This window comes from Salvelinus alpinus, chromosome 5 (assembly GCF_045679555.1).
Source record: "Salvelinus alpinus chromosome 5, SLU_Salpinus.1, whole genome shotgun sequence".
NCBI classification, from domain to species: domain Eukaryota; kingdom Metazoa; phylum Chordata; class Actinopteri; order Salmoniformes; family Salmonidae; genus Salvelinus; species Salvelinus alpinus.
Genome location: NC_092090.1, coordinates 47092771 through 47113356, shown reverse-complemented (window position 1 = coordinate 47113356; position 20586 = coordinate 47092771). Strand labels below are relative to the sequence as shown.

At 42.0% G+C, this 20586-nt stretch overlaps 1 protein-coding gene across 4 annotated transcripts in view; it reads left to right on the top strand.

Moving 5' to 3' along the window:
- The window catches only part of LOC139575063 (tetraspanin-4-like), a 113414-nt gene extending 95393 nt beyond the window's left edge, over positions 1-18021 (top strand). For 3 of the 4 annotated variants that reach the window (XM_071400038.1, XM_071400037.1, XM_071400035.1), the window contains 5 exons: positions 2092-2166; positions 9613-9714; positions 12231-12362; positions 15456-15539; positions 17436-18021. In XM_071400038.1, coding sequence (XP_071256139.1) covers positions 2092-2166; positions 9613-9714; positions 12231-12362; positions 15456-15539; positions 17436-17504 — 462 coding nt within the window. In that variant the 3' untranslated portion in view covers positions 17505-18021. The remainder of the gene's footprint in view (positions 1-2091; positions 2167-9612; positions 9715-12230; positions 12363-15455; positions 15540-17435) is intronic. The other variant, XM_071400036.1, reaches the window with a different exon arrangement.
- Positions 18022-20586: the final 2565 nt, after the last annotated feature.

Sequence of the window (20586 nt, the reverse complement as noted above, 5' to 3'; positions counted from 1 at the left end):
CTAAACTGTTCAAAACGATATGGATAAAAATGCCCTCAAATGAAAGCTAACAGACGGCACTTTAACCTCTTAGTCATTGTATCAATTTAAATCTAAAGGGCTGGAGTACAGAGCCAAAAAAATAATACTTGTGTCACTGTCCCAATACTTTTGCAGCTCACTGTATCACGGCCCAACCTCTCTCTGAGTATTACTGTCCCACTCCTCCCCTTCTTCTCTGTTAGTCTTAAATATATACAGTGGGGAGAACAAGTATTTGATACACTGCCGATTTTGCAGGTTTTCCTACTTACAAAGCATGTAGAGGTCTGTCATTTTTATCATAGGTACACTTCAACTGTGAGAGACGGAATCTAAAACAAAAATCCAGAAAATCACATTGTATGATTTTTAAATAATTAATTTGCATTTTATTGCATGACATAAGTATTTGATCACCTACCAACCAGTAAGAATTCCGGCTCTCACAGACCTGTTAGTTTTTCTTTAAGAAGCCCTCCTGTTCTCCACTCATTACCTGTATTAACTGCACCTATTTGAACTCGTTACCTGTATAAAAGACACCTGTCCACACACTCAATCAAACAGATTCCAACCTCTCCACAATGGCCAAGACCAGAGAGCTGTGTAAGGACATCAGGGATAAAATTGTAGACCTGCACAAGGCTGGGATGGGCTACAGGACAATAGGCAAGCAGCTTGGTGAGAAGGAAACAACTGTTGGCGCAATTATTAGAAAATGGAAGAAGTTCAAGATGACGGTCAATCACCCTCGGTCTGGGGCTCCATGCAAGATTTCACCTCGTGGGGCATCAATGATCATGAGGAAGGTGAGGGATCAGCCCAGAACTACACGGCAGGACCTGGTCAATGACCTGAAGAGAGCTGGGACCACAGTCTCAAAGAAAACCATTAGTAACACACTACGCCGTCATGGATTAAAATCCTGCAGCGCACGCAAGGTCCCCCTGCTTAAGCCAGTGCATGTCCAGGCCTGTCTGAAGTTTGCCAATGACCATCTGGATGATCCAGAGGAGGAATGGGAGAAGGTCATGTGGTCTGATGAGACAAAAATAGAGCTTTTTGGTCTAACTCCACTCGCCGTGTTTGGAGGAAGAAGAAGTATGAGTACAACCCCAAGAACACCATCCCAACCGTGAAGCATGGAGGTGGAAACATCATTCTTTGGGGATGCTTTTCTGCAAAGGGGACAGGACGACTGCACCGTATTGAGGGGAGGATGGATGGGGCCATGTATCGCGAGATCTTGGCCAACAACCTCCTTCCCTCAGTAAGAGCATTGAAGATGGGTCGTGGCTGGGTCTTCCAGCATGACAACGACACGAAGCACACAGCCATGGCAACTAAGGAGTGGCTCCGTAAGAAGCATCTCAAGGTCCTGGAGTGGCCTAGCCAGTCTCCAGACCTGAACCCAATAGAAAATCTTTGGAGGGAGCTGAAAGTCCGTATTGCCCAGCGACAGCCCCGAAACCTGAAGGATCTGGAGAAGATCTGTAGGGAGGAGTGGGCCAAAATCCCTGCTGCAGTGTGTGCAAACCTAGTCAAGAACTACAGGAAACGTATGATCTCTGTAATTGCAAACAAAGGTTTCTGTACCAAATATTAAGTTCTGCTTTTCTGATGTATCAAATACTTATGTCATGCAATAAAATGCAAATTAATTACTTAAAAATCATACAATGTGATTTTCTGGATTTTTGTTTTAGATTCCGTCTCTCATAGTTGAAGTGTACCTATGATAAAAATTACAGACCTCTACATGCTTTGTAAGTAGGAAAACCTGCAAAATCGGCAGTGTATCAAATACTTGTTCTCCCCACTGTATAAGGCAGAATGATCTAAAGGCGTTCGATCTCCCATGTCTCCTCAACTCACTCTTCCTGACACTTTGTCTGTCCCGCTCCCCTGTCTCCCCGCTCTTCCTTTCTCAAGTTAAAGTTCATACTACACAGGCATGTAATATATCTCTGGCGAGCGTTTCCTGGGCCTGATGGGTCAACTCGTAAAAATGCCCTCTCTCTCCTCTCTCTATCCCCCCGCTTTTTCCCTCTCTCTCCCCTCTCTCCACAGTTCTTCATCCTCCTTCTTCTGATCTTCTTCTTGGAGATTCTGTCCATCATGCTCTTCTTTGTTTACCAAGACCAGGTAAGGCGACGTCTCACTCTTATTTATTTATTTATTTTTATTGTGGTTGATTCCGGTACAGTTTTTAAGTTTCACAGAACGTAATAATATAAACTCAGCAAAAAAAGAAACGTTCATTTTTCAGGACCATGTCTTTAAAAGATAATTCGTAAAAAAATCCCAAATAACTTCACAGATCTTCATTGTAAAGGGTTTAAACACTGTTTCCCATGCTTGTTCAATGAACCATAAACAATTAATGAACATGCACCTGTGGAACGGTCGTTAAGACACTAACAGCTTAGGCAATTAAGGTCACAGTTATGAAAACTTAGGACACTAAAGAGGCCTTTCTACTGACTCTGAAAAACACCAAAAGAAAGACGCCCAGGGACCCTGCTCATCTGCGTGAATGTGCCTTAGGCATGCTGCAAGGAGGCATGAGGACTGCAGATGTGGCCAGGGCAATAAATTGTAATGTCCGTACTGTGAGACACCTAAGACAGCGCTACAGGGAGACAGGACGGACATCTGATCGTCCTCGCAGTGGCAGACCACGTGTAACACCACCTGCACAGGATCGGTACATCCGAACAACACGGGACAGGTACAGGATGGCAACAACAACTGCCCGAGTTACACCAGGAATGCACAATCCCTCCATCAGTGCTCAGACTGTCCGCAATAGGCTGAGAGAGGCTGGACTGAGGGCTTGTAGGCCTGTTGTAAGGTAGGTCCTCCCCAGACATCACCGGCAACAACGTCGCCTATGGGCACAAACCCACCGTCGCTGGACCGGACAGGACTGGCAAAAAGTGCTCTTCACTGACGAGTCACGCTTTTGTCTCACCAGGGGTGATGGTCGGATTCGCGTTTATCGTCGAGGGAATGAGCGTTACACCGAGGCCTGTACTCTGGAGCGGGATCGATTTGGAGGTGGAGGGTCCGTCATTGTCTGGGGCGGTGTGTCACAGCATCATCGGACTGAGCTTGTTGTCATTGCAGGCAATCTCAACGCTGTGCGTTACAGGGAAGACATCCTCCTCCCTCATGTGGTACCCTTCCTGCAGGCTCATCCTGACATGACCCTCCTGACATGACCCTCCAGCATGACAATGCCACCAGCCATACTGCTCGTTCTGTGCGTGATTTCCTGCAGGACAGGAATGTCAGTGTTCTGCCATGGCCAGCGAAGAGCCCGGATCTCAATCCCATTGAGCACGAGTGGGACCTGTTGGATTGGAGGGTGAGGGCTAGGGCCATTCCCCCCAGAAATGTCCGGGAACTTGCAGGTGCCTTGGTGGAAGAGTGTGGTAACATCTCACAGCAAGAACTGGCAAATCTGGCGTAGTCCATGAGGAGGAGATGCACTGCAGTACTTAATGCAGCTGGTGGCCACACCAGATAATGACTGTTACTTTTGATTTTGACTGACCCTTTGTTCAGGGACACATTATTCCATTTATGTTAGTCACATGTCTGTGGAACTGGATTGAAAAGTAGAGGAGCATTGGCTTTTCAACATAAATACATCTCTACACATCAGAGCATTTCCAACTTGGGAAGGGATTAATAATACAATTCGCACACACACACACATACATCCTGCTCCTACATACGCACCAGTACACTGGCGTGCACAGACACAATAATACAATTCACAGCATTTCAAATTCAATCCATCTAAACAAGCGGTGCGCCAATAACGGGACGCCCTCCAATCTATCGGCCACGGCTACTCCATTATGCATGACTTGTGGCATCCTCGCTACCCCGAGGGCCAGGGACAAGGCCGTTGGTGTCTACAGTCTCTGCCTGTACCTTTTTAGTAAATAATGATCATACCCTTTGATATTTTTCTCCTCCCTCTTTATTTCCTTTGAGTGTATTTGATTTTTCCCACTCGTACTGTGTATAGCCTTTTATCTGTGGTTATGTAATAAAACCTATACAGGCTCTGTTAAATCTGAATCCTCTGCCCCACAGCCATTATAATCCTTTGGTTTGTCTCACTTGGTGTGTAATTCTAGAAGAGTTCCTGGATTGGTAGCGTCTTCCTGGGCTCTCAGCCAATACATCCCTTCCGCTATGGATGTTAACTTTCCTCAGTCCCCACCCTAGTCCCTATGTCTAATGACTTAGGGACTAGGGCTCTTAGGGACTAGGGATAGGGAAAATGACTCTTTCCCTATCCTCCATTCCGGATCTGAGTGATTCAGTTTCATTTCTTAACTGTTCTACACAAAGCAGTGCAATGAGAAACTGGGTAAAAGACCGGAGCACTGTAAAAGCCAGGCCTACTGTAGATGTACTGTAGGACTTGTTAGGAATTAAGAAAGAAAGGGAATGGTCCTCTAGCGGCTAGTTTAAATGGACTCTACGATGTTCTTGAACCGCAGGGCCATTCCATATGTACATAAGAGAGCTATATGTTAATGTTATTGTTGGGAAGGCTATGTTCTTTTTTTTTTAAACATTGTTTTCCATTCTGGGTACTGGAAGGCAGATGTGTGTGCTGGCTTTTATTTCAGCCCAGCACTAAACACACATGATTCAGCAAGGTCATAGTGGTCAAATGAGTTGGTACATGACGTTAATGGTTATGTCAACTTGCGTTATCGCCAAATGTATCAGTGACCGACTGAAAATCTGAGTTACAAAAGCAGTGTACAGTCTGTTGTTGCCCTATTTCAGAAATATTCAACCTACCAGCCACGTTGATTCAATATTAATGAGAAAGTACGAAATAACGAGGAAGCTTTACCCAGAGAGCTGATTTCTGATCCTTCATCAGTATTCTGTTGCCGGGTCTCATTCCCACAACACCGCTACTCCACTGATGGCCTTGAACACTTCCATCTGTTCCTTCAACACATCAGCGCGTGCCACCTAATGCCAGCCTACAGCTGCCAACCTTGCCATCTTTGACTGACTTCAATAACTAAACTAAAATGTGCTCCCTTCGGGTTCCCCAAGACCAGGATTGGGAAACGCTGACCTAGTCTCATCACCACCTAATCAAATAGGGTCATTAAAAAAGTTACAGCAGCCAGGCGGGGGTTCCTTTCCAACTAGGTAACCGTGTCGGTCAAACCAATTACTGTAGGAAAATGGTGATCCGTACGTTGTCCATATTAGGACAGACTCACATGTCCATGGAAGTTGTCAGAGTCACCTGGAATTGGTGTCAGTCACTTTCAGTTGGTATACACATTATATAATATGTTTTTTATTTAAAAAAATATATATAATATGATTCATTCATTAGTATTTGTAAAAGCGTCAATGATGAAAGCATTAGAGTGTGACTCGAATGAAAGACAGTGACATTTTCTCCAATGTGTGGCACAACTCAGTTTGTTGTATATTATAGTAATGCTCATATTTCTTACATAAACAAGGTGCACATTTCAACCTCAGCAACATGGGACTGAGGTTCAATGTAGCAATTTGAAATTGAGTCATGTAACCACTTCCTGAATGAATTTCAAGCATGGAAAGGTTTCATTTCGTGCTGAGAGAAACGCTTGATTGGTAAAACACACTACTAATCATAGTGATTCACCCATTAAATTAATGGCGACATGAAATGACTAATTAATTGGACTACCTACAAAACATAAAATGTTCTGTTCTTTGTGTGAAAAGGAGAAACCCATTGGTGAAATCCTGTAGGGGCGTTGACAGTATAAAAAAAAAAAACACACCTGGGTTCAAATAGTATTTGTTTTGTTTCAAACACTTTAGCTGGACTGCTGGCACTCAGGCAGGCTCAACCAAATGCTCAAAGTACAAATACTAAACTATTTGAACCCACGTCTGGTAAAAGTATCTGTTGATTTAAACTTCATAGAATTCAATATTGCAATCAGGTTGAGATAAAACCATAATACAATGTGTAGAAAGGAGCAAAGCAGCTTTGAGGAAAATAGACTGTGGAAAAAGAAAACGTGAACAGCTTCTGTCAATGTTTCCCTATGAATAAATATGAATGCATATGAATGCATTTGAATAAACATACAACATTAAGGGGAATACCTCCAGAGAGAATAGGACCACAAAAAGACCCCATTTTGACACTATTCTATCCTTGCTGGGAGCTATCACAGACGAACATAAATTAACAGTTTGCCATTTTACCAGTTGGGACTCCCGAGTGGCGCAGCGGTCTAAGGCACTGCATCTAGCTAGAGGTGTCACTACAGACCCTGGTTTGATTCCAGGCTGTATCACAACCGGCCGTGATTGAGAGTCCCATAGGGTGGTACACAATTGGACCAGCGTCGTGCGGATTAGGGTTTGGCCGGGGTAGGCCGTCATTGTAAATAATAATTTTTTCTTAACTGACTTGCCTAGTTAATAAAGATAAAATACATTTTGGGACGATGCATTCACCTTCTCTTCATATTTCCTGATTCCTCGTCCAATAAACATTTAACACAGTAAGATTTCTAAAATACAGGAAGTATTCAGACCCACTGATTTTCCCAAATTATGTTACATTACAGCCTTATTCTGAAATGGATGAAATTGTTTCCCCCCCCCATCAATCTACCCACAATATGCCATAATGACGAAGCGAAAACAGGTTTTTAGAAATACCTTATTTACATAAGTATTCAGACCCTTTGCTATGGGACTCGAAATTGAGCTCAAGTGCATCCTGTTTCCATTGATCATCCTTGAGATGTTTCTACAACTTGGAGTCCACCTGTGGCAAATTCAATTGATTGGACATGATTTGGAAAGGCACACACCTGTCTATATAAGGTCCCAAAGTTGACAGTTCATGTCAGAGCAAAAACCAAGCCATGAGGTCGAAGGAATTGTCTGTAGAGCTCCGAGACAGAATTGTGTCGAGGCACAGATCTGGGGATGGGTACCAAAAAGTGTCTGCAGCATTGAAGGCCCCAAAGAACACAGTGGACTCCATCATTCTTAAATAGAAGATGTTTGGAACCACCAAGACTCTTTCTAGACCTGGCCGCCCGGCCAAACTGAGCAATCGGGGGAGAAGGGCCTTGGTCAGGGGGGTGACAACGAACCCGATGGTCACTCTGACAGAGCTCCGGAAGGACAACTATCTCTACAGCACTTCACTAATCAAGCATTTATGGTAGAGTGGCCAGACGGAAGCCACTCCTCAGTAAAAGGCACATGACAGACCGCTTGGAGTTTGCCAAAAGGAACCATGAGAAACAAGATTATCCGGTCTGATGAAACCAAGATTGAACTCTTTGGCCTGAATGCCAAGCGTCACGTCTGGTGGAAACCTGGCACCATCCCTTCGGTGAAGCATGGTGGTGGCAGCATCATGCTGTGGGGATGTTTTTCAGCGGCAGGGACTGGGAGACTAGTCAGGATCGAGGGAAAGCTGAACGGAGCAAAGTACAGAGAGACCCTTGATGAAAATCCAGAGTGCTTAGGACCTCAGACTGGGGCGAAGGTTCACCTTCCAACAGTACAACAACCCTAAGCACACAGCCAAGACAACGCAGGATTGGCTTCGGGACAAGTCTCTGAATGTCCTTGAGTGGCCCAGCCAGAGCTAAGACTTGAACACAATCAAACATCTCCGGAGAGACCTGAAAATAGCTGTGCAGCGAAGCTCCCCATCCAACCTGACAGAGCTTGAGAGGATCTGCAGAGAAGAATGGGATAAACTTCCCAAATACAGGTGTACAAAGCTTATTTATTATATTTACGTGTTTTATTTTTTATTTCTAACAAGCTGTTTTTGCTTTGTCATTATGGGGTGTTGTGTGTAGATTGATTAGGGGGGAAAACTATTTAATCCATTTTAGAATAAGGCTTTAACGTAACAAAATGTTGAAAAAGTCAAGGGGTCTGAATACTTTGCAAATGCACTCAATGTACACTGTCTGAAATAAAACGTTGTTCTCTCCTCTCCCTTCACTGCACTGACAGGAAAAGATATGAAAGGGGAAAAAAATATGCTGGAAGCTCGTCATTAGCCTGGCTTTCAGCTGGTAGATTCTTTAAGATCAGTACATATGAAGGAGCAGAGGCGAGGACAGGACATATTTTTAGACAATGAGAAAGAGCAAGGGATGGATTCAGACCTGGGACACCAGGTGAGCAGACTCTAGTTTAGCCTTAATCCATAAATGAACTACCAGGAAGAAAATAAACATGAAAAAACAGCAAACCTTGAGTCCTAGAGAAAGATTTTAATAGCTCTACTGCTGTATAATGAGCTGCTTTGGGAAGAGAGAGTGTTTGGTGAGTATTCACACTGTTTCTAAATTGCCCATTCGATTACAACATGATTCGGGCAAATCCATAACAGTGTGTATAAAACAACAGTAGCTTCTGTAAGCAGCGTCAAGTTGATTAGAATCACTCAAAGCAATGACTTTAAAGACTGTGAGGCCGCAGCGATTGCCATTTGCTGAAAAATGATACAAAATCCTTCTTTGAATCTCTAATCTAATATGGCAGGTTTAGCTGTCTTGTGGTGACCCGGCATAATAGGAGTCAGTGTGTTCCAAGGCGATACACGGGATATGCTTTTTTAAATTATTATTATTCTAATCATTTTAAAAAGTATATTATTATTTATTTTTTATTGAATATTTAAAACATACAATATACTTGCTGTGAGGCCGCTCAACAACTACATCACATTAGTCATCTAACGGACTCCCATCCAGAGCGACACACAGAAGCAACCAGGGTCAACGCCCTGCTCAAGGGCACGTCGACAGATCTCCCACAAGGTCAAAAACGGGGACCCGAACCAGCGATCCATCAGCCACCGGCCCAAGCTCCTTATCGCCAGGCCACCAGGCCTTCAAGATCCCCCCCACATTTCCCCCAAAAAATCATCAGAGTGGATTGGTCTTTATCCAGACAGATTTGATCATGCATTTTTTAAGTTGCAGCAGTGTCAATAAAGTTATGATTGGAAGTATGAGCCAGTATCTGCTGGAAAGATACAAGGAGTCTTATTTCCGAAGGGCCATATTCTGACTTGAGATAGCACTAAACTGGAATTTGTCTCCCATTGACGTCAATGAATGACACGAAAGTCAGAGTTAAGCGTGCATCTCAAGTCAGAATAAGGTCCGTTGTGCTTTCAGCAGAGCAAATTTTGCTCCTGTTATTTTCAGAAGGGAATACAAGACAAGAACAAAGCTAAAATCATGAAGTTGTATTTTAGTAACACTTCCCCTGAAGGCCTTACTCATGCTCTTTTATCCTTTGTGTTACCTTTGTGTTCTACATTGTACCCGTATATTATTTTGCTCAGAAAATGTCAGGTATAGAGTCTATTATTCATGCTACATTGTGGCTGTGTTGAAACGGCTGTAAACAGATATGATTTTAGCAAAGTGGGAGAGCCCTTTTGACAGCGGGTTGAACAGACCACTGATGGTGTCAGCCTGTGCATGAGTAAGGAGATCCATGTCTTCACCTTGATGTCTTTGTGTGTCTTGTATCCAGATTGATCACTATGCCCAGAGGGATTTGAAGAGGGGACTCCAGCTCTTTGGCACCGAGGGCAACGTAGGCTTGACCAACGCCTGGATGATCGTACAAACTGATGTAAGTCCTTACGCAAGGCACTTAACCCTAATTGCTCATGTAAGTCGCTCTGGATAAGAGCGTATGCTAAGTGACTAAAATGTAAATGTAAAATGTAAGTCAACTTGTCCTGCTTAGACTGCCCCGTGGTGGTCAGCAGTAGAACAGTACAGTTGTCTTAAATTGGCCTGGTCCTAGATCTGTTTATGCCAATGCATGACAATGACCATAGGAGTTAGCAAGACAGCACAATCAGATCTGGGACCAGGATAGTGTTAAAAGAGGCCAAGCTTTTAGAAATACAGTACTGCAGGATAATTACAAGATCATATGTACGACTTCATAGGGACAAGGGATTACGCAATCTAGCCTGATTCCAACCAATAAGAATAGCCTTGGATTCTTTAAATAGGCTGCCAAACAGTAAGAGAAATGCAAATTGGACCGCACGGCTCCCAAAAGAACAACACTGTTTGTTTCCACACTCACTTTGATGTGCTTGGCTTTGTATTATTCATGACTAAAATCCACAGCTCAAATCATGGGCAAAGGGAAAGTAGGAAACACAAGGTGAGGAAAGATAGTAGAGAAAAGATTGAATAAAAGGAGCTGATAAAAATGCAGCAGGCAATGCTGGTGAAAGCTGCCGAGAGATGTCAAAAGATACCAGATACAAGATATCAAACTTTGGGCTATTTGGTCACAGAATGACCCTTTTTACATGATAAAGTCCAGTTTTATTGTTTGTAGTGTGCATGAGTGAATAGTGTGCATTAGTGAAGTTGTGTGACTGACTGCACATCGTGAGTGAGTGAGTGAGTGAGACCATGTGTTCAAGATTAAATTCTAGATTGAGTCACATGTCAAAACCGCAGCAAGTGTTCTCATTCCGTAAGACCAAGTTTACCCTCTCCACCTCCCCATTGACTACATTACCACACTGCAAAATGCACCCAGGCAGTTAATCTAGTTTAAATTCAGTAATGACCATTTTGGAGTGATCAGGGAGAACTATCTAAGTAAAAGATGTGACAGAGATATGTTTAACATACAGTACCAGTCAAAAGTTTGGACTACTTATTCAAGGGTTTTTCTTTATTTTTACTATTTTCTACATTGTAGAATAATAGTGAAGACATCAAAACTATGAAATGACACTTATGGAATCATGTATTAACCCAATAAGTTTTTAAACAAATAAAAATATATTTTATATTTCTTTATATTTTATATTTCAGATTCTTCAAAGTAGCCACACTTTGCCTTGATGACAGCTTTTCACATTCTTGACATTTTCTCAACCAGCTTCATGAGGTAGTCACCTGGAATGCATTTCAATTAACAGGTGTGCCATGTTAAAAGTACATTTGTGGAATTTCTTTCCTTCTTAATGTGTTTGAGCCAATCAGTTGTGTTGTGACAAGGTAGGGGTGGTATACAGAAGACAGCCCTATTTGGTAATAGACCAAGTCCATATTATGGCAAGAACAGCTCAAATAAGACAAGAGAAATGACAGTCCATCATTACTTTAAGACATGAAGGTCAGTCAATACGGACAATTTCAAGAACTTTGAAAGTTTCTTCCAAGTGCAGTCGCAAAAACCATCAAGCGCTATGATGAAACCGGCTCTCATGAGGACCGCCACAGGAAAGGAAGACCCAGAGTTCATTAGAGTTATCAGCCTCAGATATTGCAGCCCACATAAATGTTTCACAGAGTTCAAGTAACAGACACATCTCAACACCAACTGTTCAGAGGAGACTGCGTGGATCAAGCCTTCATGGTCGAATTGCTGCAAAGAAACCACTACAAAAGGACACCAATAAGAAGAAGAGACTGGTAACACTGTCTGTGATTTATTTAGAATTCAAGGCACACATAACCAGCATGGCTACCACAGCATTTGGCAGCGATACGCCATCCCATCTGGTTTGCGCTTAGTAGGAGTATCATTTGTTTTTCAACAGGACAAACCTCCAGGCTGTGAAAGGGCTATTTGACCAAGAAGGAGAGTGATGGAGTGCTGCATCAGATGACCTGGCCTCCACAATCACCCGACCTCAACCCAATTGAAATGGTTTGGGATGAGTTGGACCGCAGAGAGGAAAAGCAGCCAACATGTGCTCAGCATATGTGGGAACTCCTTCAAGACTGTTGGAAAAGCATTTCAGGTGAAGCTGGTTGAGAGAATGCCAAGAGTGTGCAAAGCTGTCATCAAGGTAAAGGGTGGCTACTTTGAAGAATATAAAATGTAAAATATTTAGATTTGTTGAAAAAATGGTTACTACATGATTCCATATGTGTTATTTCATAGTTGTGATGTCTTCACTATTATTCTACAATGTAGAAAAGAGTATAAATAAAGAAAAACCCTTGAATGAGTAGGTGTGTCCAAACTTTTCACTGGTACCGTACGTATGGAAGTGCCAGAGAACGATCTCTGTTCATGAATCATGCAGAATGGTTTTAGTGTGTAGCATTTTTGGTTTTCCTCTCTGTTCGGTCATTAACGTTCAGTGTCCTTGTCTGGTGTAGTTCCGCTGCTGTGGCGTGACCAACCATACAGACTGGTTTGAGGTGTACAATGCCAGCCGCGTGCCTGATTCCTGCTGCCTGGAGTACAGCGACAACTGTGGCCTCGTGAACCCAGGGACCTGGTGGACCGCGGTAAGATGCACAGAATCACACATACACGAACACAAACAAACACACATGCACCCACACATACACTCTCCCTCTCTCCGACACACATACGCACACACTAGTTGGTCCCAAATGTTATCTGGTTGTTTTTGTTGCCCAAATGTAATTGTTTGGTCCAAAAACCTTCTTTGTGACCAACCAGGTAAACAAAACATTACAGTATACTGTGATAAATCTCAGACAATCCACCCACAGTCCACTGAGCTTTTCCTAAAACCCAACCCACGCTTTGGGAAACACTGCTCTGCTGTGGATAACTACCTGTTCTCATATGCCTAATATCTGGGGTATAAGGCATATTCAAATATAAGGGGTATTTAACCCTAGCCCATAGAAACCCAGTGAATAACACATTCTTAAATGGCAAAACAGATCAAAAAATGTATCATAAGGAATAAGGTTTTTAAGTGTCTATCCTATATCTAGGAACTATAAGAAAGCTCAGGAATATATACACTGCTCAAAAAAATTAAGGGAACACTTAAACAACACAATGTAACTCCAAGTTAATCACACTTCTGTGAAATCAAACTGTCCACTTAGGAAGCAACACTGATTGACAATAAATTTCACATGCTGTTGTGCAAATGGAATAGACAAAAGGTGGAAATTATAGGCAATTAGCAAGACACCCCCAATAAAGGAGTGGTTCTGCAGGTGGTGACCACAGACCACTTCTCAGTTCCTATGCTTCCTGGCTGATGTTTTGGTCACTTTTGAATGCTGGCGGTGCTTTCACTCTAGTGGTAGCATGAGACGGAGTCTACAACCCACACAAGTGGCTCAGGTAGTGCAGCTCATCCAGGATGGCACATCAATGCGAGCTGTGGCAAGAAGGTTTGCTGTGTCTGTCAGCGTAGTGTCCAGAGCATGGAGGCGCTACCAGGAGACAGGCCAGAACATCAGGAGACGTGGAGGAGGCCGTAGGAGGGCAACAACCCAGCAGCAGGACCGCTACCTCCGCCTTTGTGCAAGGAGGAGCACTGCCAGAGCCCTGCAAAATGACTTCCAGCAGGCCACAGGCCACAAACTTACGTACAATTCTGGCAAATTAGGTTGCCCAAACTGTTGCATATACACTGACTCTGCGTGCAATGAACGCAAGAGAAGTGACACAATTTCACCTGGTTAATATTGCCTGCTAACCTGGATTTCTTTTAGCTAAATATGCAGGTTTAAAAATCTATACTTCTGTGTATTGATTTTAAGAAAGGCATTGATGTTTATGGTTAGGTACACATTGGAGCAACGATATGCACCGCATCGATTATATGCAACGCAGGACACGCTAGATAAACTAGTAATATCATCAACCATGTGTAGTTAACTAGTGATTATGATTGATTGTTTTTTATAAAATAAGTTTAATGCTAGCTAGCAACTTACCTTGGCTTCTTACTGCATTCGCATAACAGGCAGGCTCCTCGTGGAGTGCAAAGTAAGGCAGGTGGTTAGAGCGTTGGACTAGTTAACCGTGAGGTTGCAAGATTGAATCCCCGAGCTGACAAGGTAAAAATCTGTCGTTCTGCCCCTGAACAAGGCAGTTAACCCACTGTTCCTAGGCCGTCATTGAAAATAAGAATTGTGCGCCGCCCCATTGGCCTCCCGGTCGCGGCCGGCTGCGACAGAGCCTGGGCTCGAACCCAGAATCTCTGGTGGCACAGCTACTTTCAGTTTTCTGAAAATAAACGCAGTTGACAGTGAGAGGATGTTTCTTTTCTTGCTGAGTTGATATTTTTACACATTTTACCCCTTTTTTGGGGGACAAAACTTTTTTTTAAACCGGTACCGGGATACCTTTAGACGAGTCCTGTGACACTTGTGGGGGGTCGTAGAACAAAACGGAGAGAGTCTCTGCTTTTGATACTGGGGTCATAGTTTGTAGCCCAAACAATTTCCAAAAATCGGTCTTCTCAAGAAAACCTCTGTAGTGTTAGACATTTTAGTCTCCTGGTCTGACAAACAGCTCTGTATCCCTGTCACTTTTCACCGCAGATGCGGAAGGCCAACATGGGCGTATGTGGTGGATTGAGCCCATACAACAACAAAAAACATATCTCTAGCTTAGACAGATTTTGATGGGGATTTCTTTATTATGTTAATCAACTCTATGGGGTTTTTAAATCTGTGCCTTGAGGTCTGCAGCAGCATTGCTGATTTTCTTTCTTTTGCCCCGGGTAGTTAATTAATATATAATTACTTGATTAATACCCTTGTTTGGTGAAATAATCCACTCAATTGGTGTCACAGGTCTAAATCCCTGATTGTAGGGGAAGACTGAAAACCAGCAGTGCTAAAGACTGTGAGGCATAAATTCTTTCTGCCGTATACCATGCCAGGCTTATGTACTCTGTGCCAGTCCCATCGCTGTCTGCCGTTGTCTATTCCACTTTCTTTCAATATTACAACAACCACTTTAGCTGCTTTGAGGATATATAAACTATTCACAATTCTATACGTGAAGACTTGTATTTGTCTAGTGGTACATCATCCTTTTCATTGACACTGTGTTTCACGTAATGTCTGTTGAATGTTCGAAAGGGAGAGTTGGAGAAACAGTAGGTGACATCGCCTAAGTGACATCCTGTTTGTGTTGGCCATGAAAAATTCAGCTTCGTTCGCTTGTCTAAATGTTGTCCCAGCACAGAGCAATGGTACCATCTGCAAGTACCATCTCCCATGCTTCCGCCCCTAGTGATAGATAGGGATGGTAGCTATCCCAGGGAACATTTATTCAACAGAGAAGAGGGGGGGGGGGGGGGGGGGGGGTTGAAGGCATCCATATGGGACCCACTTAGCTAACATGACAAGGAGTTGATTTGCAGAGTAAAAGGCATGTATGGGAGGATGTGTCACTTTGTGTAGAGAAGGGCCTGCGGGCCCGATACTCTTGTAAGTCTACCAAGACTAGCACCAGAAGGAAAATGAAATGTACCCCAACCCTGCTGTAGGCTACACTTAGGCACTTAGCCCATGCTATAAATGTGGGTTAATGTGATGTTTTTTTTGTATAATGTGCTGTAAAACTTTTGTTTCCATTCCTGTGTGTCTCCACAGCCATGTTACGAGCGAGTGAAGGATTGGATACAACAGAATCTGGTGGCCCTGTGGATATTTGCCCTGTGTACGGCACTCACACAGGTACAGCCACTGGTGACACAATTGTACTCTTCAGTGCACGTTGAAAGTGCTTTGAATGCCTATGTTTCAGTGGGTAGTATTTTATAGTGATGTCTATTGACAGGGAACCATAACATCTTAGCTTGGCACCAGAAGATCGGTATCTGCTTTTCCAACTTTGCTATACAGACTCCATTCTAAATAGCTGTGCATATGAACGTTTACTGTAGCTTGCATTGGGGTCAGACTGAATGGCAGGACAACAAAAGTCAGAGGAGTTGGTTAAAGCACATATTGAACAGATCTGGAACCAGGCTAATATCACTAATAATTGATAAGAAATTAGATGATTTGAAAGTAGGCCTCTATTAACAATTACAGTGAATTCAAATTCATGAGGTTGTTCCTTTTATTCTCAATGGAGACACTGGTCTTGTCCAAATACACATACTAGCTTACTACACACTTAAACTGCATACTATTTAGCACATAGCGTAGTAAAAAGTATACAGTATGCCACGACTGCAACCTGTGTGGTTGTGATAATTGCGTTGTTTGCTCTATAACCTGTTAATTCATGTGCCTTGCAACCGTGATATATAGGGCTAAACAATACAAATAAATTCAACCACACCTTTGTTTTATCACAAAATATAGCAACCTCTGTCCAGTGAAGTCCACAAAGCATATTGCATGTACAGTTACATGACCTACAGCATGGTAAAACAAGTTAATGTTTCCGACATTTTTGGACCACTAAACAACTGTCGCAAAGAAAACAGGATCTGCCTGCACTATTCCAGCACCACTTCAACGTCAACATTTTAACATCAACATCACCTGTGCTTAGTCTAATAGTGACAACTAAAAGATACCAAAAACAATTTAGTCCCATCAACATAAGCAAAATATGATGTGGCTGTCCATGGTTCTGATTTCTGTGTGTGTGTAGAAAAACCTGTTGACTCACCCTACTTGTAGAGAAACGCTAATGCCATCCTCCTCTCTTTCATGTTGATGAAACGGTCTATCACTCTGTCATACAGTACACGCTTTTCTTTTTTGTTGTCCTCGGCTACCTGGCTAAAATGCTTGCTTGCTAGCCTAACTTCTGTTCATGGGTAACGATAGCTAGTTAACATTAGACTTCTACATCTAGCTACATATTGAACTTTCATCCTTTCAGGCCAGGGGAACAACAATGTTTGAATTAATGGTTGGATCAGAATCGCAGTTATAATCATTGGCCAGTACGGATAATTAAGTAAAACCACAAGTCCAAATCACTATCTCCATCCATGGCCAATTTAGATGTTGCTTACAATGCAATACTCATGAGAATTTTAAGGAGAACAAAAACTATTTAGCCTACATTTGAACACCACCGCAGAAGCTTCGCTATTCGGCATCTTCCCAATTAAGTAGCCTAGTTTTGTCGTTTGGCTACTTGAAAGAACTGGGGCCAATCACTCGCAGCCCACCTCTTCCCAACTTTGTGGAAAAGTGTGCATCGAATTCTACTGGATGAAGAGCCGAAATGAGTATAACATCCTGGCATTTAAATCATACTAGATTGGGAGAAAAAAAACACATACTAAAAAACGTTATATTTTCTCATACTGAGAATGCGTCTTGCACGATTGCGTTGTCTCGCGTTATTGGTTAATTTCGGTAGCAAGTCCCCATATCTGATTATCAACTGTTGTCAAAGCCGACATTACTATGAAATACGGGCTATTAAAATATACTCGATTTTCTAAATATCCCATACTATTAAACCTTTTTTATATATTTTTTTGCATACTCAAACGGCCTACTATTTAGGACACAAGTATGGGTATTCAGACACGACCACTTTATTGATGATGTAGTTGTGTCACATTGGGTTTTGGTTGTGTATGTGTTCCCTTTGTTTAGATTCTGGGTTTGGTCTTCTCTATGACGATGTTCTGCCAAGCAGTCAAAGTGGAGACCTTCTACGCCTAGCAGTGTCCCCTCTTTGCACCAAAGGACTCTGAATGAGTGAGGCACACACCTCTCTCTCTACTCTGTGACGGACCTTTCTCAACAACGACTCGCCGACCAATCCTCATTTAACAACCCGTACTGTAAAACAAGCACAATGTCATATCGGGAGCCAATGGATGGTTTTTGCTTAATTAAATGGTATTCACTCATTTTGTGGTCAACATATATATGTAATATATAGGAGTAATCCTTTTTTAAAGATCTGTTTTAAATTATTTTGAATCATTCTATAATCTAAGTGTTTTGAAACGAGAGGAGAGCTAAGGAATGCAGGTCAAGAGTGCATTTAGTAAGACAGGCCATGTGAGTACTAAAGTGCATGGCTCTTATAATGGTGTTACTAAATGTTTGGCAAATCCAGATCAACTTTTCCCTGAGTTTTTTTTTATTCCACCATCAAGAAATACTGTAAATTAGAATGCATTGTAACAGTGAATTCATAATAATACTTATTTAATAAACAAGTTAATCTGGAGGGATTTATTAAGTATAAATTATAATAATATAAATCAGTATAGCAAGTTCAATACTAAGAATGTCAAGGATGTTCACAAAACCCCTGAAAATAGAAGATGGTCCCTAGGCCCATCTAGAGATGCACAGATCAACAAAACCAACATCAGTCATCCTAGGCTACTAAATGTCTCTTGAGATCTGACTGTCACAGAGTCTGTCAAGATCCTCGACAACTTCTCCCTGCTGTGGCCTAGGGGCATTTCTTTCCCACAGTTCTCATCTATGTTATTACATTCACATTAAGCCAACTGTGTGACCACCATGAATAACCATTCCCTGTGTCCCAGCTAGGTAGAACACACAGTTCCATACCAAACGCATGAGAAAATCAGAAAACAACCTTTGATTAGAAATGTTTTTGTTGTTTCACAATCTCTCTTGGTAGCTTGACATGTAGTTTGATTGTCAGTGTCAGTGGAGTCTTGGTAGCAGCTGTGCATTTCTGTTTACACAATTAACACTGGGAAAATATATATATTTGCAAAAAAATGATATGGGGGATTATAAATGATACAGACAATTACATTGATGCAAGCTATAATCTATCTGCAATATTAAAGCTGATCTACCCCCTAAAAAACACACTGGGAAAACCCGCCTACATCTTCAGATGCTACAGTTAAACACTAGCCAGTGGTAGGTAACAGGTGTATTTCCTGTACACCACAATATCTTTGTCTGGACAGGCGTGCACGTACACACACACACACACAGGTAGGGGAGACCAGGGTGGGGAACAAAGTAACCCTTTTAGGCTTTTGTTTATTATGAAAAGATTAGAGTTAGATTCATATTTTCTACATCAACACCATATATATCTCTACGTTTCTAGGACTTAACAGGGTTTACTATTACACAGTCTTCAATAGTAAAAGTTTGTGGTCATAAAAAAAAAATGTTTTGAAACTGATACTTGGATAAATACACTAAATTGACAAATATGTAATATTGACCAAAAATGCAAAATAGACAAATTCATTTAGTCTATTTTATATTAGCATTTAAGTATGAATTTGACTTTTTTCCCCTCATTTTTCTACAGTATTTATTTATTTAACATTTTGCCGGATGAAATCTCTTGATATGCACCATCTTGTTATCAAGTGTCCAAATGAAAAAATATTTATATATACTTAATAAAAATAATAATATGGCAAATACTGGTTAATAATAATGAAATAATAATAAAAACTTACCTTAACAGCATAAAAATGTTTAGTACAACTACTAATAGGCCTAAAATGAATGAATAACTGCTAAACTACAAACTATTAAACCGAAGTACCTATAATACATAGCCTACATGCATACATATTTACAAATATCTTATCATTTAGGGTGTATTGGGTTAAAACACGCTTTGGTGTTTACATTTCACTTCCTTAAGTTACACTATATATTTGTTAGAATGTAACATGTAACAATTTCTAAGATTTTACTGAGTTACAGTTCATATAAGTAAATCAGTCAATTTAAATAAATTCATGAGGCACTAATCTATGGATTCCACGACTGGGAATACAGATATGCATCTGTTGGTCACAGATACTGTATCTTAAAAAAAGGTAGGGGCGTGGATCAGAAAACCAGTCAGTATCTGGTGTGACCACCATTTTGCCTCATGCAGTGCGACCATCTCCTTCGCATAGAGTTGATCAGGCTGTTGATTGTGGCCGGTGGAATGTTGTCCCACTCCTGTTCAATGGCTGTGTGAAGTTGCAGGATATTGGCGTTCACTGGAACACGCTGTCGTACATGTCAATCCAACATTTTCAGCTTCCAGGAATTGTGTACAGATCCTTGCGACATGGGGCCGTGCATTACCATGCTGAAACATGAGGGGATGGCAGCGGATGGATGGCACGACAATGGGCCTCAGGATCTCATCACGGTATCTCTGTGCATTGCAATTACCATTGCTCATGAAACCACCACTTTACATTTAGCTTAAATTTTGTTCAGTATATATTTACTTTAGGGCCTCAAAACTCATTGCATGACCACCAAACTGCCATATGCCTAAACCTCCCCCAGTCATTACAGGCACCCTAAAGGTTATACTAAAATGTTTCACATATTAAAGGGCTATATGTTATTTCCTTTGAGCATTGAACAAATGTCCGCACAGGCTTTTCTCCCCCCTACTCTCGCCACCTTGTTGAGACCTCTGCTATTGCGCCTCGAGTTCATCATAGGCCTACTTTCTGCAAGCCTCTCCCACCACTCAGCGGAGCCATACTTCATTCCCATGTTTTCCCATGCTTTCTCCCTTCCCGCGCTTGATGAATAAAACATGCGCTCGCTGTCGCTTTCACCTCTCCACTCCCTCGTCTCTCTGAAGCCGCTGACTGAGTTGATGAAAACAGCAAAGACAGAGAGCTGACGGAGAGCTTGCAAACATGACAATGGTTGAACTGGAGATATTTCACAGTCTGCTAGTCCTAGGTGTCACGCCCTGACCTTAGAGAGCCTTTTTTATGTCTCTATTTGGTTTGGTCAGGGTGTGATTTGGGTGGGCATTCTA